The sequence below is a fragment of the Aphelocoma coerulescens genome, chromosome 2 (genome assembly GCF_041296385.1).
Source record: "Aphelocoma coerulescens isolate FSJ_1873_10779 chromosome 2, UR_Acoe_1.0, whole genome shotgun sequence".
Taxonomy (NCBI): Eukaryota; Metazoa; Chordata; class Aves; order Passeriformes; family Corvidae; genus Aphelocoma; species Aphelocoma coerulescens.
In genome coordinates, this window is record NC_091015.1 from 168,246,944 (window position 1) to 168,269,568 (window position 22,625).

General features: G+C 62.0%; 1 protein-coding gene across 2 annotated transcripts in view; it reads right to left on the reverse strand.

Annotated features, from left to right (window-relative positions):
- The window catches only part of LOC138105534 (myosin-6-like), a 45,094-nt gene that overhangs the window by 21,438 nt on the left and 1,031 nt on the right, over positions 1-22,625 (reverse strand). Inside the window, exons 2-17 of one of the 2 annotated variants that reach the window (XM_069005629.1) lie at positions 21,162-21,197; positions 17,216-17,421; positions 15,085-15,228; positions 13,286-13,442; positions 10,305-10,332; positions 10,090-10,198; positions 9,895-9,987; positions 8,187-8,250; positions 6,589-6,687; positions 6,373-6,476; positions 4,477-4,615; positions 4,126-4,394; positions 868-1,038; positions 424-733; positions 268-341; positions 53-140 (exon numbers count right to left, since the gene is read on the reverse strand). In XM_069005629.1, the coding sequence (XP_068861730.1) occupies positions 53-140; positions 268-341; positions 424-733; positions 868-1,038; positions 4,126-4,394; positions 4,477-4,615; positions 6,373-6,476; positions 6,589-6,687; positions 8,187-8,250; positions 9,895-9,987; positions 10,090-10,198; positions 10,305-10,332; positions 13,286-13,442; positions 15,085-15,228; positions 17,216-17,416 (2,050 nt within the window). In that variant the 5' untranslated portion in view covers positions 17,417-17,421; positions 21,162-21,197. Of the gene's footprint in view, positions 1-52; positions 141-267; positions 342-423; positions 734-867; positions 1,039-4,125; positions 4,395-4,476; positions 4,616-6,372; positions 6,477-6,588; positions 6,688-8,186; positions 8,251-9,894; positions 10,199-10,304; positions 10,333-13,285; positions 13,443-15,084; positions 15,229-17,215; positions 17,422-21,161; positions 21,198-22,625 lie in introns of both variants that reach the window. The other variant, XM_069005628.1, reaches the window with a different exon arrangement.

A 22,625-nucleotide genomic window follows, 5' to 3' on the forward strand; every position in this document is an offset into this window, starting at 1 on the left:
CCACGAGCCACACCCACCCCCCCCAACCCCCCCATCCCCACCCTCAGCTCACCCGGCTCCTTCCGCTCGTTCGGGACCAGGCAGCGGACGAAGTGGGGGTGGGTGGTCTTGAGGTTGGCCATCAGCTTGTTGAGGTTCTCCTGGGTGGGAGAGAGGAGGGTGACCAACGGGGGAGCAGGGGAGGGGCTGGGGGGGTGGTGGGACCGCCCTCTACAGCAGGGGTCGTTCTCCCCCTGCCCCACGGCGGGCCCGGCGCACGTCCCTCACCCGGTGAAGGGCTGAGACGGTCTGGAAGGAGGAACCTTTCTTCTTGGCTCCTTTCCCCTTCCCGCTGTCACCGCCTGGGGAGGAGAGGGGTGGGATGAGGTGGGAACGAGGACAACTGCTGTGGGCAGCCGTCTTCTTCATCCCTCCGTCACACACCAGAGTCTGCCCCGGCGTAGTTGGAGAAGAGGTGGGCCAAGAGCTTGAGGGCGGATTTCTGGTAGAGCCCCACCACCGTCTCGTTGAGGGGGTCCTTGTTCTTCTCCAGCCAGCCCAGGATGTTGTAGTCCACGGTGCCGGCGTAGTGGATGAGCGAGAAGTGGGCCTCGGACTTGCCCTTGACGTTCCGTGGCTTCCCGAAGTTGGCCGACTTGCCCAGGTGGTTGTCGTAGAGTTTGGACTTGAAGGTCATGTCCGAGGCCTTGGGGAACATGCACTCCTCCTCCAGGATGGACATGATGCCCATGGGCTGTGGACGAGGAGATCCCGTCGGCCGGGGAGGACACCATGGACAACCCAAAAGCTGCTCGTGGGGCGCCTGAGGGGCTCCAACTGGAGGGACCTTCCTCCTTCAGCGCCCTGAGGGCCTGGGGGAGGCGGTACCTTCTCAATGAGGTCGATGCAGGCCTGCAGGTCCATGCCGAAGTCGATGAACTCCCACTCGATGCCCTCCTTCTTGTACTCCTCCTGCTCCAGCACGAACATGTGGTGGTTGAAGAACTGCTGCAGCTTCTCGTTGGTGAAGTTGATGCAGAGCTGCTCAAAGCTGTTGAACTGGGGGAGGAGAGGGAGGGGCGGGTGATGGAGTCCGTGGGGTCAACTCAACCTCCAACGGGGTCAACTGAGTCAATGGTGACAACTCAACCTCCAACAGGGCCAACTGAGTCCATGGGGTCAACTCAACCTCCAACGGGGCCAACTGAGTCCATGGGGTCAACTCAACCTCCAACGGGGCCAACTGAGTCCATGGGGTCAACTCAACCTCCAACGGGGCCAACTGAGTCAATGGTGACAACTTAACCTCCAACGGGGTCAACTCAACCTCCAACGGGGCCAACTGAGTCCGTGGGGTCAACTCAACCTCCAACGGGGCCAACTGAGTCAATGGTGACAACTCAACCTCCAATGGGGTCAACTGAGTCAATGGTGACAACTCAACCTCCAACGGGGTCAACTCAACCTCCAACGGAGCCAACTGAGTCAATGGGGTCAACTCAACACCCAATGGGGTCAACTGAGTCAATGGTGACAACTCAACCTCCAACGGGGCCAACTGAGTCAATGGTGACAACTCAACCTCCAACGGGGTCAACTCAACCTCCAACGGAGCCAACTGAGTCAATGGTGACAACTCAACCTCCAACGGGGTCAACTCAACCTCCAACGGGGCCAACTGAGTCAATGGGGTCAACGCAACACCCAACGGGGTCAACTCAACTTCCAACGGGGCCAACTGAGTCAATGGGGCCAACTCAACACCCAACGGGGCCAACTGAGTCAATGGTGTCAACTCAACCTCCAACGGGGCCAACTGAGTCAATGGGGTCAACGCAACACCCAACGGGGCCAACTGAGTCAATGGTGTCAACTCAACCTCCAACGGGGCCAACTGAGTCAATGGTGACAACTCAACCTCGAATGGGGTCAACTGAGTCAATGGTGTCAACTCAACACCCAATGGGGTCAACTGAGTCAATGGTGACAACTCAACCCCCAACGGGGCCAACTGAGTCAATGGGGTCAACTCAACCTCCAACGGTGTCAACTCAACACCCAACAGGGCCAACTGAGTCAATGGTGACAACTCAACCTCGAATGGGGTCAACTGAGTCAATGGTGTCAACTCAACACCCAATGGGGCCAACTGAGTCAATGGTGACAACTCAACCTCCAACAGGGTCAACTGAGTCAATGGTGTCAACTCAACACCCAACGGGGCCAACTGAGTCAATGGTGTCAACTCAACCTCCAACGGGGTCAACTGAGTCAATGGTGTCAACTCAACACCCAACGGGGCCAACTGAGTCAATGGTCACAACTCAACCTCCAACGGGGCCAGCTGAGTCAATGGGGTCAACTCAACACCCAACGGGGTCAACTCAACCTCCAACGGGGCCAACTGAGTCAATGGTGACAACTCAACCTCCAACGGGGCCAACTGAGTCAATGGGGTCAACTCAACACCCAACGGGGCCAACTGAGTCAATGGTGACAACTCAACCTCCAACGGGGTCAACTCAACCCCCAACGGGGCCAACTGAGTCAATGGGGTCAACTCAACACCCAATGGGGTCAACTGAGTCAATGGTGACAACTCAACCTCCAACGGGGCCAACTGAGTCAATGGTGTCAACTCAACACCCAACGGGGCCAACTGAGTCAATGGTGACAACTCAACCTCCAACGGGGTCAACTCAACCTCCAACGGAGCCAACTGAGTCAATGGGGTCAACTCAACCTCCAACGGGGTCAACTCAACCTCCAACGGGGCCAACTGAGTCAATGGTGACAACTCAACCTCCAACGGGGCCAACTGAGTCAATGGGGTCAACTCAACCCCCAACGGGGCCAACTGAGTCAATGGGGTCAACTTAACCTCCAACGGGGTCAACTCAACCTCCAACGGGGCCAACTGAGTCAATGGGGTCAACTCAACACCCAATGGGGTCAACTGAGTCAATGGTGACAACTCAACCTCGAATGGGGTCAACTGAGTCAATGGGGTCAACTCAACACCTGACAGGGTCAACTGAGTCAATGGTGACAACTCAACCCCCAACGGGGCCAACTGAGTCAATGGGGTCAACTCAACCTCCAACGGGGCCAACTGAGTCAATGGGGTCAACTCAACCTCCAACGGGGCCAACTGAGTCAATGGGGTCAACTCAACCTCCAACAGGGCCAACTGAGTCAATGGGGTCAACTCAACCTCCAACGGGGCCAACTGAGTCAATGGTGACAACTCAACCTCCAACGGGGTCAACTCAACACCCAACAGGGCCAACTGAGTCAATGGTGACAACTCAACCTCCAACGGGGTCAACTGAGTCAATGGTGTCAACTCAACCTCCAACGGGGCCAACTGAGTCAATGGTGTCAACTCAACCTCCAACGGGGTCAACTGAGTCAATGGTGTCAACTCAACACCCAATGGGGCCAACTGAGTCAATGGTGACAACTCAACCTCCAACGGGGCCAACTGAGTCAATGGTGTCAACTCAACCTCCAACGGGGTCAACTCAACCTCCAACGGGGCCAACTGAGTCAATGGGGTCAACGCAACACCTGACAGGGTCAACTCAACTTCCAACGGGGCCAACTGAGTCAATGGGGCCAACTCAACACCCAATGGGGCCAACTGAGTCAATGGTGACAACTCAACACCCAATGGGGCCAATTCAAGGCTCAATAGGGTCAACAGAACACCCAGTGGGGTCACAGTGATGCCCAATGGGATGGACAAGGTCAATCTGACATCCAATGGGGTGAAGACGATGTCGAACGGGATCAGTGGGGTCAACTCAACACCCAACAGGGTCAAGGTGATGCCCAATGGGCGTCAAGAGGACAACTCAACACCCAGTAGGGTCAACAGAATGTGAAATGAGATCAACGGGGTCAACCTGAGATCCAAAGGGTTCCAAACAACACCCGAGTGGGGTCAAGAGGGTCAACTCAACACCCAAAGGAGCCAATGCCCAATGGGATCAATGAGGTCAACTCAACGCTCAATGACATCAACACGAAGACCCAAATTTCCTCCCAAGGTCAGCGTGAAGCTGCAGGAGACCCCCTCAACACCCAGCTGGCTCCATGCCACCCCTTCAAGGCCCAACGCCACTGCCCCGCCTCGAGCCTCACGTCGAAGATCTCGAAGCCGGCGATGTCCAAGACGCCGATGAAGTACTGCCGCGGCTGCTTGGTGTCCAGCGAGTTGTTGATCCTCACCACCATCCAGTTGAACATCTTCTCGTAGACGGCCTTGGCCAAGGCGCCGATGGAGTAGTAGACCTGCTGGACGCTCTGCCCCTTGGTGACGTACTCGTTGCCCACCTTGACGCGCGGGTGACACAAGCCCTTGAGCAGATCGGCCGAGTTCAGCCCCATCAGGTACGCGGACTTGTCGGCATCTGTGGAGCGGGAGAGGCGTGGTCAGGTGCCACCTCACCTGGTGACCCCTCCCTGACCTGTCACCCCCTTGCCCCGACCCGCCTTCGGTGCCGTCCGGCTCCGCCTGCTCCTCCCGCTGCTTCTGCTTGAACTTCATGTTGCCGAAGTGCATGATGGCGCCCGTCAGCTTGTAGACGCCGGCCTTCTCCTCGGCCGTGAAGCCCAGGACATCAAAGGCGCTCTGGGAGGGGTGGAGGGGGTGGGGGGAGGGACCAGGTGAGGACATGGCCTCTGCTGGTCACCACCTGTGGTGGTCACCACCTGTGGGTCCCTCCCACCACCCTTGCCACTCATTGGCCCAGCTGGCCAATGGGGACACATCCAGCCATGGGCTTGTCCCCTTGAAGGACTTGGCCACTTGAAGGACTTGTCCATGGACTCATTCATTCATCCGTGGGCTCATTTGTCCAGCTCAGGACTCATTTATCCCGGATCCATCCAACCATCCATGGGCTCATCCATCCATAGATCCATCCATTCTTCTGAGGACTTATCCATCCATGGACTCATCCATCCATCCATCCATTTGAGAATTTCATCCATCCAGTCATGGACTCATCCATCCATCCATCCATCCATCCATCCATCCATCCATCCTTGTGAGGATTCACCAATCCATGGATTCCTCCATCAATCCCTTTGAGGACTTCATCCATCCATCCGTGGACTCATCCATCCATTTGAGGACCTTTATATCCACAGATCCATCCATCCATCCAAGGACACATCTAGCCATCCATCCATCCATCCATCCATCCATCCATCCATCCATCCAAGGACTCATTGATCCATGGAAAAATCCATCCATTCATCTGAGGACACATCTATCCATCCATCCATCCATCCATGGACTCATTGATCCATCCATCCATCCAAGGACTCATCCATCCATCCATCCATCCATCCATCCATCCATGGACTCATTGATCCATTCATCCATCCAAGGACACATCCATCCATCCATCCATGGACTCATCCATCCATCCATCCATCCATCCATCCATCCATGGACTCATTGATCCATGGAAAAATCCATCCATCCATCCATCCATCCATGGACTCATTGATCCATGGAAAAATCCATCCATCCATCCATCCATCCATGGACTCATTGATCCATGGAAAAATCCATCCATCCATCCATCTGAGGACACATCTAGCCATCCATCCATCCATCCATCCATCCATCCATCCATCCATCGACTCATTGATCCATGGAAACATCCATCCATCCATCCAAGGACACATCCATCCATCCATCCATGGACTCATCGATCCATGGAAACATCCATCCATCCATCCATCCATCCATCCATCCATCCATCCATCCATCCATCCATCCAAGGACACATCCATCCATCCATCCATGGACTCATTGATCCATGGAAAAATCCATCCATCCGAGGACACATCTATCCATCCATCCATCCGTCCATGGACTCATTGATCCATCCATCCATCCAAGGACACATCCATCCATCCATCCATCCATCCATCCATCCATCCATCCATAGATTCATTGATCCATCCATCCATCCATCCATCCATGGACTCATTGATCCATGGAAACATACATCCATCCATCCGAGGACACATCCATCCATCCATCCATGGACTCATTCATCCATCCATCCATCCATCCATCCAAGGACACATCCATCCATCCATCCAAGGACTCATTGATCCATGGAAAAATCCAGCCATCCATCCAAGGACACATCTATCCATCCATCCATCCATCCATCCATCCATCCATCCATCCATCCATCCATCCATCCATTCATCCATCCATCCAAGGACTCATTGATCCATGGAAAAATCCATCCAAGGACACATCTATCCATCCATCCATGGACTCATTGATCCATCCATCCATCCATCCATCCATCCACCCATCCATCCATGGACCCATCCCTCCCTCCACCCTTCCCCACTCACATCGGTGGCCAACAGCTCCTCGGAGTCATCGATGGAGGCCACGGTCACCTCGCCCTGGGACACGTAACCGTAGTCGTAGGGGTTGGAGGTGACCAGCAGCATCTCTGGTGCAGGATGGAGACACCGCTGAGCATTCCCAGTCTCCCCAAACCACCCCAAATTTCGGGAGCAGGGGGGAAGGAGAAGCCCCGAGGCCACGGTGGTGGCCCGGCTCACCCAGGAGCTCCGGCTTCTTGTTGGAGAGGATCTGGTAGAAGATGTGGTAGTTCCGTTCCGCCTTGAGCTGGAAGATGACGCGGGACTTCTCCAGGAGGTCTGGAGGGGGGTGGATGGGGAGAAGGTGGGATGAGGAGAGGGATGGAGACACGGAGAGAAGGGTGGAGGGATGGACACGTGGGTGGATGAAGGGATGGATGGATAAATGATGAGCAGGATGGAGACGTGAGGGGGTGAAAAGATGAGGAGACGGAGGCTCAGCTGGACGGTGGGACAAGGAGAGGGAGGGACGGACAACAGGACGGGACACCACTCATGGATCTATCAACCACGGAGAGGGACGGAAGGATGGACAAACGGAGGGACAGACGGAGGGGTGAGGAGATGGATGGAGGGATGGACAACTCGTGGATCCATCCACCAGGAAGACAGATGGACACGGGGAGGGATGGAGGGATCGATGGATCTGTGGATGGAGGGATCGATGGATGGATCCAACGAGGGATGGAGGGGTGGATCCATGGAGGGGTGGAGGGATGGATCGATGGATGGAGGGGTCGATCCATGGATGGATCGATCTGTGGATGGAGGGATGGATGGATGGATCCATGGATGGATGGAGGGGTGGATCCATGGATCCATGGATGGAGCAATGGATGGATGGATCCATAGACGGATGGATGGATGATGGATGGATGGATGGATCCATGGATGGATGGATCCATGGATGGAGCAATGGATGGATGGAGGGACAGACGGAGGGATGGATGGAGGGATGCAGGGATGGATGGATGGATGGATGGATGGATGATGGCTGGATGATGGATGGACCCATGGATGATGGATGGACCCATGGATGATGGATGGATGGATGATGGATGGATGGATGATGGATGGATGATGGATGGATGATGGATGGATGGATGATGGATGGATGATGGATGGATCCATGGATGATGGATGGATGATGGATGATGGATCCATGGATCCATGGATGGATGGATGGATGGATGGATGGATCCATGGATGATGGATGGATGGATCCATGGATGGATGGAGGGATGATGGATGGATCCATGGATGATGGATGGATGATGGATGATGGAGGGATGATGGATGGATGGATCCATGGATCCATGGATGGATGGATGATGGATGGATGGATGGATGATGGATGGATGATGGATGGATGATGGATGGATGATGGATGGATCCATGGATGATGGATGGATGGATCCATGGATGGATGATGGATGGATGGATGGATGGATGGAGGGATGGATGGATCCATGGATGATGGATGGATGATGGATGATGGATGATGGATGGATGATGGATGATGGATGGATGGATGGATGGATGGATCCATGGATGATGGATGGATGGATGATGGATGGATGGATGGATCCATGGATGATGGATGGATGGATGATGGATGGATGGATGGATGGATGGATGGATGGATGGATGGATCCATGGATGGATGGACGGACGGATGGACGGAGACACGAGGAGACAGACAGAGGGACAAGGAGATCTCTGCACGCGTGGACTCGCGGGTGGCCAACCCCCGCTCCCACCGCCCCGTGGCCACTCACAGGTCTCGATGTCGGCCGACGCCAACTTCCCGGTGGCCCCAAAGTGGATCCGGATGAATTTCCCCTGCAAGGGCGGCGGGTGGGGGGGGGGGGGTTGTGGGGGGCAGGAGGCCCCACCCCATAGGCCCCATAAAAAGGGCCGGCCCCACAGAGGCCCCCCTAGAGACCCCACCCCACAGACCCTTCCCCATAGGTCCCGTCCCCCAGACCCCGTCCCCTGCACCGCTGGGAGCGTCAGGCCCCGCCCCATCGGCCCCGCCCCATCGGCCCCGCCCCATTGGCCACGCCCCATTGGCCCCACCCCATTGGCCCCGCCCCATCGGCCACGCCCCATCGGCCACGCCCCATTGGCCACGCCCCACAGATCCCAACGGACCCTGCCCCATAGATCCCAACCTACAGTCTCCTCCCCACAGAACACACCTGGAGACCCCCACCCCACAGACCCCAACCTCCAACCTCCACCCCATAGAACCCACCTGGAGACCCCACCCCACCGCTGTGCCCCACAGACACAGACCCCAACCTCCAACGTCCACCCCATAGAACCCACCTGGAGACCCCCACCCCACCGCTCTGCCCCACAGACACAGACCCCACCCCACAGACCCCAACCTCCAACGTCCACCCCACAGAACCGACCTGGAGACCCCAACCCCACCGCTCTGCCCCACAGACACAAGCCCCACCCCCACAGAACTCACCCACAGACCCCAACCCCACTGCTGTGCCCCACCCCACAGACCCCAACCTCCAACCTCCACCCCACAGAACGCACCCACAGACCCCCACCCCACCGCTGTGCCCCACAGACATGGGCCCCACCCCACAGACCCCAACCTCCAACCTCCACCCCACAGAACCCACCTGGAGACCCCCACCCCACCGCTGTGCCCCACAGACACAGACCCCAACCTCCAACGTCCACCCCACAGAACCCACCTGGAGACCCCAACCCCACCGCTGTGCCCCACCCCACAGACCCCAACCTCCAACCTCCACCCCATAGAACCCACCCACAGACCCCCACCCCACTGCTGTGCCCCACCCCACAGACCCCAACGTCCAATGTCCACCCCACAGAACTGACCTGGAGACCCCCACCCCACCGCTGTGCCCCACAGACATGGGCCCCACCCCACAGAACCCACCCACAGACACAAGCCCCACCGCTGTGCCCCACCCCACAGACCACAACCTCCAACCTCCACCCCATAGAACCCACCTGGAGACCCTCACCCCACCCCACAGACCCCAACCTCCACCCCATAGAACCCACCCACAGAACCCCACCCCACCTCTGTGCCCCACAGACACAGACCCCACCCCACAGACCCCAACCTCCAACGTCCACCCCACAGAACCCACCTGGAGACCCCCACCCCACCGCTGTGCCCCACCCCACAGACCCCAACGTCCAACGTCCACCCCACAGAACTGACCTGGAGACCCCCACCCCACCGCTGTGCCCCACAGACACAAGCCCCACCCCACAGACCCCAACCTCCAACCTCCACCCCATAGAACCCACCCACAGACCCCAACCTCCACCCCATAGAACCCACCTGGAGACCCCCACCCCACCGCTGTGCCCCACAGACACAAACCCCACCCCACAGGTGCATCTCACAGACACCCGCCCCACCCCACAGCTCCTGCCCCCCAGCGCCCCACGGCCTCCCGCCCCCCGGGGCCCTGCCCCACTCACGAATCGGGAGGAGTTGTCGTTGCGCACGGTCTTGGCGTTGCCGAAGGCCTCGAGCGCGGGGTTGGCCTGGATGATTTGATCCTCCAGGGTGCCCTGGGGCGCGGGGAGGGGGCGACACCGCGGGTGGGGACACGGGGTGTGGGGAGGGGGTCCCCACGCCGGGGGGGGGGCGTGCCCAGGGACTCCCCCCCTTACCTTGCTGCTGTTGGCCGCCTCCTTCTTGCGGTCGCCGATGGCGGCGATGCTGGCGAAGTATTGGATGACGCGTTTGGTGTTCACCGTTTTCCCGGCCCCCGATTCGCCGCTGGTGGGGGGCAACGGCGTCACCGGGGGGGTCGTGGGGGTCACCTGGGGGGTCCCGGTCTCACCCCACGTCTTGGGGGGGGGTAGTGCCAGGGGTGGGGACTCACGTGATGAGGATGGACTGGTTCTCGCGGTCTGTGGGGGGAGAGAGGGGTCAGGGGGTGAGGAGGGGGTCTTGGGGGTCTTCAGCCGCAGCCAGGTGAGGGGTAGGTCAGGTGGGATGGGGAGATTTGAGGGTCAGGTGGAATTTGGGGTTCTCTGACCCCCCAGGTGAGGAGCAGCTCAGGTGGGATGAGAATGGGGAGATGTTGAGGGTCAGGTGGAATTTGGGGTTCTCTGACCCCCCCAGGTGAGGATCAGCTCAGGTGGGATGGGGAGATGTTGAGGGGCTGGAATTTGGGGTTCTCCAGCCCCCCCAGGTGAGGAGCAGCTCAGGTGGGATGAGGATGGGGAGATGTTGAGGGTCAGGTGGAATTTGGGGTTCTCCAGCCCCCCCAGGTGAGGAGCAGCTCAGGTGGGATGAGGATGAGGAGATGTTGAGGATCAGGTGGAATTTGGGGTTCTCCAGCCCCCCAGGTGAGGAGCAGCTCAGGTGGGATGGGGAGATGTTGAGGGTCAGGTGGAATTTGGGGTTCTCTGACCCCCCCCAGGTGAGGAGCAGCTCAGGTGGGATGAGGATGGGGAGATGATGAGGATCAGGTGGAATTTGGGGTTCTCTGACCCCCCCAGGTGAGGAGCAGCTCAGGTGGGATGAAGGTGGGAGATGTTGAGGGGCTGGAATTTGGGGTTCTCTGACCCCCCCAGGTGAGGAGCAGCTCAGGTGGGATGAAGGTGGGAGATGTTGAGGGTCAGGTGGAATTTGGGGTTCTCTGACCCCCCCCAGGTGAGGAGCAGCTCAGGTGGGATGAGGATGAGGAGATGTTGAGGATCAGGTGGAATTTGGGGTTCTCTGACCCCCCCAGGTGAGGAGCAGCTCAGGTGGGATGGGGATGGGGAGATGTTGAGGGTCAGGTGGAATTTGGGGTTCTCTGACCCCCCCCAGGTGAGGAGCAGCTCAGGTGGGATGAGGATGGGGAGATGTTGAGGATCAGGTGGAATTTGGGGTTCTCCGACCCCCCCCCAGGTGAGGAGCAGCTCAGGTGGGATGGGGATGAGGAGATGTTGAGGGTCAGGTGGAATTTGGGGTTCTCTGACCCCCCCAGGTGAGGAGCAGCTCAGGTGGGATGAGGATGAGGAGATATTGAGGGTCAGGTGGAATTTGGGGTTCTCTGACCCCCCCAGGTGAGGAGCAGCTCAGGTGGGATGAAGGTGGGACATGTTGAGGGTCAGGTGGAATTTGGGGTTCTCCAGCCCCCCAGGTGAGGAGCAGCTCAGGTGGGATGAGGAGATGTTGAGGGGCTGGAATTTGGGGTTCTCCAGCCCCACAGGTGAGGAGCAGCTCAGGTGGGATGAAGGTGGGAGATGTTGAGGGTCAGGTGGAATTTGGGGTTCTCTGACCCCCCCCAGGTGAGGAGCAGCTCAGGTGGGATGAAGGTGGGAGATGTTGAGGGTCAGGTGGAATTTGGGGTTCTCCAGCCCCCCAGGTGAGGAGCAGCTCAGGTGGGATGGGGATGAGGAGATGTTGAGGGGCTGGAATTTGGGGTTCTCTGACCCCCCCCAGGTGAGGAGCAGCTCAGGTGGGATGAGGATGAGGAGATGTTGAGGGTCAGGTGGAATTTGGGGTTCTCTGACCCCCCCCAGGTGAGGAGCAGCTCAGGTGGGATGAGGATGGGGAGATGTTGAGGATCAGGTGGAATTTGGGGTTCTCTGACCCCCCCAGGTGAGGATCAGGTCAGGTGGGATGAGGATGAGGAGATGTTGAGGGTCAGGTGGAATTTGGGGTTCTCCAGCCCCCCAGGTGAGGAGCAGCTCAGGTGGGATGAGGATGAGGAGATGTTGAGGGTCAGGTGGAATTTGGGGTTCTCCAGCCCCCCAGGTGAGGAGCAGCTCAGGTGGGATGAGGATGAGGAGATGTTGAGGGTCAGGTGGAATTTGGGGTTCTCCGACCCCCAAGGTGAGGAGCAGCTCAGGTGGGATGATGATGAGATGTTGAGGGGCTGGAATTTGGGGTTCTCCAGCCCCCCCAGGTGAGGAGCAGCTCAGGTGGGATGGGGATGAGGAGATGTTGAGGGTCAGGTGGAATTTGGGGTTCTCTGACCCCCCCAGGTGAGGAGCAGCTCAGGTGGGATGAGAATGGGGAGATGTTGAGGGTCAGGTGGAATTTGGGGTTCTCTGACCCCCAGGTGAGGAGCAGCTCAGGTGGGATGAGGATGAGGAGATGTTGAGGGTCAGGTGGAATTTGGGGTTCTCCAGCCCCCCAGGTGAGGAGCAGCTCAGGTGGGATGAGGATGAGGAGATGTTGAGGGTCAGGTGGAATTTGGGGTTCTCTGACCCCCCCCAGGTGAGGAGCAGCTCAGGTGGGATGAGGATGAGGAGATGTTGAGGATCAGGTGGAATTTGGGGTTCTCCAGCCCCCCAGGTGAGGAGCAGCTCAGGTGGGATGAGGATGAGGAGATGTTGAGGGTCAGGTGGAATTTGGGGTTCTCTGACCCCCCCCAGGTGAGGAGCAGCTCAGGTGGGATGAGGATGGGGAGATGTTGAGGGTCTGGAATTTGGGGTTCTCTGACCCCCAGGTGAGGAGCAGCTCAGGTGGGATGAGGATGAGGAGATGTTGAGGGTCAGGTGGAATTTGGGGTTCTCTGACCCCCCCAGGTGAGGAGCAGCTCAGGTGGGATGAGGATGAGGAGATGTTGAGGGTCAGGTAGACCAAGATGGGGGAGATGTTTGAGGATCTTGGGGGTCTTCAGGGGGTTTGGGTCACCCCACCCCTCCCAGGTGAGCACCAGGTAAGACCAAGGTGGGCGAGATTTTGGGGCTTTGGGGGTAGGGTTGGGCTTCTCCACCCTCCCAGTCGAGATGGGTCCAAACTGGGAGGAGTCACCGGGGGGTCTCGGACGTCTCGTGGTGGCCAGGGGAGCCCCAGGTGATGCCCAGGTGATGCCCAGGTGATGCCCAGGTGAGGCCCAGGCCCCGTTTTTGGGGGTCCCACCTGTCAGCATGTACTGGTAGGCGTTGTCCGAGATGGAGAAGATGTGGGGCGGGACCTCGTTGCGCTTCTTGCCCCGATAGGCGGCCACCACTTGGGGGTCGTAGACCGGGAGCCACTTGTAGGGGTTCACGGTGACGCAGAACAGCCCCGAGTAGGTCTGGGGGGGGACAAACGGGGGGGGGGGAGGGGGGGGAGGGGGGGGTCAGACCCCTCCCCAAATCCCAACACCCCCCCATAGACCCCATAGAACCCCCCCAAGTCTCACACGTCCGACCCAGAGCCCTCTCAGACCCCTCCCCACACCCCAAACCCTCCCCAGACCCCTCCCCACACCCCAACCCCCCCCATATCCCCCTCCCAAACCCCCCCATATCCCCCTCCCAACCCCCCCCATATCCCCCTCTCAGACCCCTCCCCACACCCCAAACCCTCCCCAGACCCCTCCCCACACCCCAAACCCCTCTCAGACCCCTCCCCACACCCCAAACCCCCCCCATATCCCCCTCTCAGACCCCCCCCAAATCCCAAACCCCCCCAAACCCCTCTACAGACCCCTCCCCACACCCCAAACCCCCCCAAACCCCTCTTAGACCCCCCCCCAAACCCCTCCCCGCACCCCAAACCCCTCTCAGACCCCTCCTCACACCCCAAACCCCCCTCAGACCCCTCTCAGACCCCTCCCCACACCCCAAACCCCTCTCAGACCCCTCCCCACATCCCAAACCCCCCCTCAGACCCCTCCCCACCCCAAACCCTCCCCAGACCCCTCCCCACACTCCAAACCCCCCCAAACCCTCCCCAGACCCCTCCCCACACCCCAAACCCCCCCCAGACCCCTCTCAGACCCCTCCCCACACCCCAAACCCCCCCAAACCCCTCCCCACACCCCAACCCCCCCCATATCCCCCTCTCAGACCCCCCCCAAATCCCAAACCCCCCCAACCCCCCCCCAGACCCCTCCCCACACCCCAAACCCCCCCTCAGACCCCTCCCCACACCCCAAACCCCCCCAAACCCCCCCCAGACCCCTCCCCACACCCCAAACCCTCCCCCAAACCCCCCCCAGACCCCTCCCCACACCCCAAACCTCCCCCAAACCCCTCCCCACACCCCAAACCCCCCCAAACCCCTCTCAGACCCCTCCCCACACCCCAAACCCCCCCCAAACCCCTCCCCACACCCCAAACCCCCCCATATCCCCCTCTCAGACCCCCCCATATCCCCCTCTCAGACCCCTCCCCACACCCCAAACCCCTCTCAGACCCCTCCCCACACCCCAAACCCCCCCCAGACCCCTCCCCACACCCCAAACCCCCCCTCCCATATCCCCCTCTCAGACCCCTCCCCACACCCCAACCCCCCCCAAGACCCCTCCCCACACCCCAAACCCCCCCAAACCCCCCCCAGACCCCTCTCAGACCCCTCCCCACACCCCAACCCCCCCCATATCCCCCTCTCAGACCCCTCCCCACACCCCAAACCCCCCCCAGACCCCCCTCAGACCCCTCCCCACACCCCAGACCCCTCTCAGACCCCTCCCCACACCCCAACCCCCCCCCAAACCCCCCCCATATCCCCCTCTCAGACCCCCCCCACACCCCAAACCCCCCCCAGACCCCTCTCAGACCCCTCCCCACACCCCAACCTCCCCCCCATATCCCCCTCTCCGACCCCTCCCCCCCCCCCCTCCGCTCCCAGCCCTCCCCTCCCTCCCCCCCCCTTCCCAGGCTTTGGGGCGGGGTCCCTGCCGGTCCCACCCCCCCCCCCCGTTTTTTTTGGGGGGGGTCGGGGGGTCTCACGTAGATCATCCAGGCCGCGTAGCGCTCCTTGAGGTTGAAGAGCACGGCGGGCTCGTGCAGGAAGGTCAGCATGGCCATGTCCTCGACCTTGTCGAACTTGGGGGGGTTCTGCTGCTGCACCTCCCCCTCCGGCACCGTCACCGTCTGGGGGGGTCACGGGGGGGTCTCACGGAGGGGTTACGGAGGGGTGAAGACCACCCACCCACCCCCCTGCGTCACCGCTGATGTCCTCCCCTGCAGCGGCCCCGCCACAAGCGCCCACCGTGACCCCCCCCCCCCCAGGGTCACCCGTGACCACTGTGACCCCCCCAGGGTCACTCGTGACCACCATGACCACCGTGACCCCCCCCCCCAGGGTCACCCGTGACCACTGTGACCCCCCCAGTGTCACCCGTGACCACCGTGACCCCCCCAGTGTCACCCGTGAGACCCCCCAGTGTCACCCGTGACCACCGTGACCCCCCCAGTGTCACCCGTGAGACCCCCCAGTGTCACCCGTGACCACCGTGACCCCCCCAGTGTCACCCGTGAGACCCCCGCAGTGTCACCCGTGACCACTGTGACCCCCCCAGTGACCACCGTGACCACCGTGAGCCCCCCAGTGTCCACTGTGAGCCCCCCAGTGTCACCCGTGACCCCTGTGACCCCCCCAGTGTCACCCGTGAGACCCCCCAGTGTTACCCGTGACCACTGTGACCCCCCCCAGTGTCACCCGTGACCACCCAGTGTCCACTGTGAGCCCCCCAGTGTCACCCGTGACCCCCCCAGTGTCACCCGTGACCACTGTGACCCCCCCCAGTGTCCACCATGACCCCCCCAGTGTCCACCGTGACCACCGTGACCCCCCCAGTGTCCACTGTGAGCCCCTCAGTGTCACCCGTGACCCCCGTGACCCCCATGTCCCCCAGCCCCCCATGACCCCCCCAATGTCACCTCTCCCAGCTCGGTCCCCACAGTGACGCCCCCCCAATGTCCCCCAGTGTCCCCCATGACCCCAAGGTCCCCGTGACCCCCAGAGTGTCCCCTGTGACCCCCATGACCCCCCAGTGTCACCTCTCCCAGCTCAGTGACATCCCCCCCAATGTCCCCTGTGACCCCCAGGACCCCGAGCCCCCCGTGACCCCCCCAGGGTCACCTCTCCCAGCTCAGTGACATCCCTCCAGTGTCCCCCATGTCCCCCATGTCCCCCAGCCCCCCGTGACCCCCCCAGGGTCACCTCTCCCAGCTCAGTGACATCCCCCCAATGTCCCCCGTGACCCCCATGTCCCCCAGCCCCCCGTGACCCCCCCAGGGTCACCTCTCCCAGCTCAGTGACATCCCCCCAGTGCCCCCTGTGACCCCCATGTCCCCCAGCCCCCCGTGACCCCCCCAGGGTCACCTCTCCCAGCTCGGTCCCCACAGTGACGTCCCCCCAGTGTCCCCCGTGACCCCTGTGCCCCCCATGACCCCACAATGTCCCACTGAGACCCCCGTGACCCCCATGTCCCCAAGGTCCCCATGACCCCACAATGTCCCCTGTGACCCCTGTGACCCCCAGGACCCCGAGCCCCCCGTGACCCCCAGAGTGTCCCCTGTGACCCCCATGACCCCCCCAGTGACCCCTGTGACCCCCATGACCCCGAGCCACCCGTGACCCCCCCAATGTCACCTCTCCCAGCTCGGTCCCCACAGTGACATCCCCCCCATGTCCCCCATGACCCCAAGGTCCCCGTGACCCCCAGAGTGTCCCCTGTGACCCCCATGACCCCCCCAATGTCCCCTGTGACCCCCATGTCCCCGAGCCCCCCGTGACCCCCCCAATGTCACCTCTCCCAGCTCAGTGACATCCCCCCAGTGTCCCCCATGACCCCCATGTCCCCAAGGTCCCCGTGACCCCCACAGTGTCCCCTGTGACCCCCATGACCCCCCCTGTGACCCCTGTGACCCCCGTGAGCCCCCCAATGTCACCTCTCCCAGCTCAGTGACATCCCCCCCAGTGTCCCCCATGTCCCCCGTGACCCCCATGTCCCCAAGGTCCCCGTGACCCCCCCAGTGCCCCCTGTGACCCCCATGTCCCCCAGCCCCCCGTGACCCCCCAGTGCCCCCGTGACCCCCATGTCCCCCAGCCCCCCCCTGACCCCCCCAATGTCACCTCTCCCAGCTCGGTCTCCACGGTGGCGCTGCCCCCCTGCCTGCCCACCACGCGGCCCCTCACGAACTCGTGCCCGGCGTGGGGGACGAAGCACTCGGCGCGGGGGTCGAAGGGGCGCGTGGTGGCCGCCAGGCGCTCGCGCTCGCCCGGCCGCAGGAACGGCGCCGCCGCGCCCAGAGCCGCCAGCACCGCGTCCGCCATCGGGTCTGGGGGGGACAGGGTCACCTGGGGGGGCGTGGGGAGAGACCCCCGCCCACCCACAGCCCCTGCATGGACACCCTGTGGTCATCGATTGACCCCTGTGGTCATTGATTGACCCCTGTGGTCATTGATTGGCCCTCGTGGTCATCCCAGCCCTCCCAGTGACACCAGTCCACCATCTGGTCTGGGGGGACAGGGTCACCTGGGGGGGCGTGGGGAGAGACCCCCGCCCACCCACAGCCCCTGCATGGACCCCCTGTGGTCATTGATTGACCTCTGTGGCCATTGATTGACCCCTGTGGTCATTGATTGACCCCCGTGGTCATTGATTGACCCCCGTGGCCATCAATTGACCTCCCAGTGACACCAGTTCGCCATCGGGTCTGGGGGGGACAGGGTCACCTGGGGGGGCGTGGGGAGAGACCCCCGCCCACCCACAGCCCCTGCATGGAGCCCCTGTGGTCATCAATTGACCCCCTGTGGCCATTGATTGACCCCCTGTGGCCATCGATTGGCCCCCGTGGTCATTGATTGACCCCTGTGGTCATTGATTGACCTCCCAGTGACACCAGTCCGCCATCGGGTCTGGGGGGGACAGGGTCACCTGGGGGGGCCTGGGGAGAGACCCCCGCCCACCCACAGCCCCTGCATGGACACCCTGTGGTCATTGATTGGCCCCCGTGGTCATTGATTGGCCCCCGTGGCCATTGATTGACCCCTGTGGTCATTGATTGACCCCTGTGGTCATTGATTGACCCCCGTGGTCATCGATTGGCCCCCGTGGTCATTGATTGACCTCCCAGTGACACCAGTTCGCCATCTGGTCTGGGGGGACAGGGTCACCTGGGGGGGCGTGGGGAGAGACCCCCGCCCACCCACAGCCCCTGCATGGGCCCCCTGTGGTCATCGATTGACCCCTGTGGTCATTGATTGACCCCTGTGGTCATTGATTGACCTCCCAGTGACACCAGTTTGCCATCTGGTCTGGGGGGACAGGGTCACCTGGGGGGCGTGGGGAGAGACCCCCGCCCACCCAACGCCCCTGCATGGAGCCCCTGTGGTCATTGATTGACCCCCTGTGGCCATTGATTGACCCCCGTGGTCATTGATTGACCTCCCAGTGACACCAGCACCGCGTTCGCCATCTGGTCTGGGGGGACAGGGTCACCTGGGGGGGCGTGGGGAGAGACCCCCGCCCACCCACAGCCCCTGCATGGGCCCCCTGTGGTCATTGATTGACCCCCTGTGGTCATTGATTGACCTCCCAGTGACACCAGTCCGCCATCGGGTCTGGGGGGGACAGGGTCACCTGGGGGGCGTGGGGAGAGACCCCCGCCCACCCACAGCCCCTGCATGGAGCCCCTGTGGTCATTGATTGACCCCCGTGGTCATCGATTGACCCCCGTGGCCATTGATTGACCCCCTGTGGCCATCGATTGACCCCCTGTGGCCATTGATTGACCCCCGTGGTCATTGATTGACCTCCCAGTGACACCAGTTTGCCATCTGGTCTGGGGGGACAGGGTCACCTGGGGGGCGTGGGGAGAGACCCCCGCCCACCCAACGCCCCTGCATGGAGCCCCTGTGGTCATTGATTGACCCCCTGTGGCCATCGATTGACCCCTGTGGCCATCGATTGACCTCCCAGTGACACCAGCACCGCGTCCGCCATCGGGTCTGGGGGGGACAGGGTCACCTGGGGGGGCCTGGGGAGAGACCCCCGCCCACCCACAGCCCCTGCATGGGCCCCCTGTGGTCATTGATTGACCCCCTGTGGCCATCGATTGACCCCCGTGGCCATTGATTGACCCCTGTGGTCATTGATTGGCCCCCGTGGTCATTGATTGACCCCCGTAGCCATCCCAGCCCTCCCAGTGACACCAGTCCGCCATCGGGTCTGGGGGGGACAGGGTCACCTGGGGGGGCCTGGGGAGAGACCCCCGCCCACCCAACGCCCCTGCATGGGCCCCCTGTGGCCATTGATTGACCCCCTGTGGTCATTGATTGACCCCTGTGGCCATCGATTGGCCCCCGTGGTCATCGATTGACCCCTGTGGTCATTGATTGACCTCTGTGGCCATTGATTGACCCCCCGTGGTCATCGATTGACCCCTGTGGTCATTGATTGACCTCCCAGTGACACCAGTCCGCCATCGGGTCTGGGGGGGACAGGGTCACCTGGGGGGGCCTGGGGAGAGACCCCCGCCCACCCACAGCCCCTGCATGGACGCCCTGTGGTCATTGATTGACCCCCGTGGTCATTGATTGACCCCTGTGGCCATCGATTGACCCCCGTGGTCATCGATTGACCCCCGTGGTCATCGATTGACCCCTGTGGTCATTGATTGACCCCTGTGGCCATCGATTGACCCCCGTGGTCATTGATTGACCCCCTGTGGTCATCGATTGACCCCCTGTGGTCATTGATTGGCCCCTGTGGCCATCGATTGACCCCCTGTGGTCATTGATTGACCCCCTGTGGCCATTGATTGACCCCCTGTGGCCATTGATTGGCCCCCGTGGTCATTGATTGACCCCTGTGGTCATTGATTGACCTCCCAGTGACACCAGTCCGCCATCGGGTCTGGGGGGACAGGGTCACCTGGGGGGGCGTGGGGAGAGACCCCCGCCCACCCACAGCCCCTGCATGGAGCCCCTGTGGTCATCAATTGACCCCCTGTGGCCATTGATTGACCCCCTGTGGCCATCGATTGGCCCCCGTGGTCATTGATTGACCCCCCGTGGCCATTGATTGACCCCTGTGGTCATTGATTGACCTCCCAGTGACACCAGTCCGCCATCGGGTCTGGGGGGGACAGGGTCACCTGGGGGGGCCTGGGGAGAGACCCCCGCCCACCCACAGCCCCTGCATGGGCCCCCTGTGGTCATTGATTGACCCCCGTGGTCATTGATTGGCCCCCGTGGTCATTGATTGACCCCCGTGGCCATCCCAGCCCTCCCAGTGACACCAGTCCGCCATCTGGTCTGGGGGGACAGGGTCACCTGGGGGGGCGTGGGGAGAGACCCCCGCCCACCCACAGCCCCTGCATGGACCCCCTGTGGTCATCGATTGACCCCTGTGGTCATTGATTGACCCCTGTGGTCATTGATTGACCCCCCGTGGTCATTGATTGACCCCCTGTGGCCATCGATTGGCCCCCGTGGTCATCGATTGACCCCTGTGGTCATTGATTGACCCCTGTGGTCATTGATTGACCTCCCAGTGACACCAGTTCGCCATCTGGTCTGGGGGGACAGGGTCACCTGGGGGGGCCTGGGGAGAGACCCCCGCCCACCCACAGCCCCTGCATGGACCCCCTGTGGTCATTGATTGACCCCCGTGGCCATTGATTGATTGGCAGCTCCCCCCCCCCGGCCCCAGAGACCCCCACAGGGGAGCCCCACAGACCCCCCCAGCCCCTGAGACCCCCCAGAGACCCCCACAGCAGCCCCCCCCAGCCCCACAGCCCCCCCCAGCCCCAGAGACCCCCCCAGCAGCTCCCCCCCCGGCCCCAGAGACCCCCACAACAGCCCCCCCCAGCCCCAGAGACCCCCCCAGTGCAGCCCCACAGCAGCTCCCAGCCCCAGAGACCCCCACAGCAGCTCCCCCCCCCCAGCCCCAGAGACCCCCCAGAGACCCCCACAGCAGCTCCCCTCCCCCAGCCCCAGAGACCCCTACAGAGACCCCCACAGAGACCCCCACAGCAGCTCCCCCCCCCCCCAACCCCCCCCGCAGCCCCCTCACCTGCAGTCTGTAGGTCCGGGGGTTGGATGGAGGGATCTGGGGGGGCATCGGGGGGTGAGGGGCTGCACCCCACAGAGACCCCTGTGCCCCACAGAGACCCCTGTGCCCCACAGAGACCCCTGTGTGCCCCCCACAGACACCCCTGTGCCCCACAGAGACCCCTGTGTGCCCCACAGAGACCCCTGTGCCCCACAGACCCCCATGCACCCCATAGATCCCCCTGTGGCACCCACAGCCCACCCTGTGCCCCATAGATCCCCCTGTGGGACCCACAGCCCACCCTGTGCCCCATAGACCCCCCTGTGGGACCCACAGCCCACCCTGTGCCCCACAGACCCCCATGCACCCCATAGACCCCCCTGGGTGCCCCACAGCCCACCCTGTGCCCCACAGACCCCCATGCACCCCATAGACCCCCTGTGCGACCCATAACCCCCCACCCTGTGCCCCACAGACCCCCATGCACCCCATAGACCCCCCTGTGGGACCCACAACCCACCCTGTGCCCCATAGAGCCCCATGCACCCCATAGACCCCCCTGGGTGCCCCACAGCCCACTCTGTGCCCCATAGACCCCCCTATGGGACCCACAGCCCACCCTGTGCCCCATAGACCCCCATGCACCCCATAGACCCCCCCTGGGTGCCCCACAGCCCACCCTGTGCCCCATAGACCCCCCTGTGGGACCCACAACCCACCCTGTGCCCCATAGACCCCCCTGTGGGACCCACAACCCACCCTGTGCCCCACAGACCCCCATGCACCCCATAGACCCCCCTATGGGACCCACAGCCCACCCTGCACCCCACAGACCCCCATGCACCCCATAGACCCCCCTGTGGGACCCACAGCCCACCCTGTGCCCCACAGACCCCCATACACCCCATAGATCCCCCTGTGGGACCCACAGCTCACCCTGTGCCCCATAGACCCCCTGTGGGACCCACAGCCCACCCTGCACCCCACAGACCCCCATGCACCCCATAGATCCCCCTGTGGGACCCACAGCTCACCCTGTGCCCCATAGACCCCCTGTGGGACCCACAGCCCACCCTGCACCCCACAGACCCCCATGCACCCCATAGATCCCCCCGTGGGACCCACAGCCCACCCTGTGCCCCATAGATTGCCCCATGGGACCCACAACCCACCCTGTGCCCCATAGACCCCCATGCACCCCATAGACCCCCCCTGGGTGCCCCACAGCCCACTCTGTGCCCCATAGATCCCCCTGTGGGACCCACAGCCCACCCTGTGCCCCATAGATCCCCCTATGGGACCCACAACCCACCCTGTGCCCCATAGATCCCCCTATGGGACCCACAGCCCACCCTATGCCCCACAGACCCCCATGCACCCCATAGACCCCCCCCGTGGGACCCACAGCCCACCCTGTGCCCCACAGACCCCCATACACCCCATAGATCCCCCTGTGGGACCCACAGCCCACCCTGTGCCCCATAG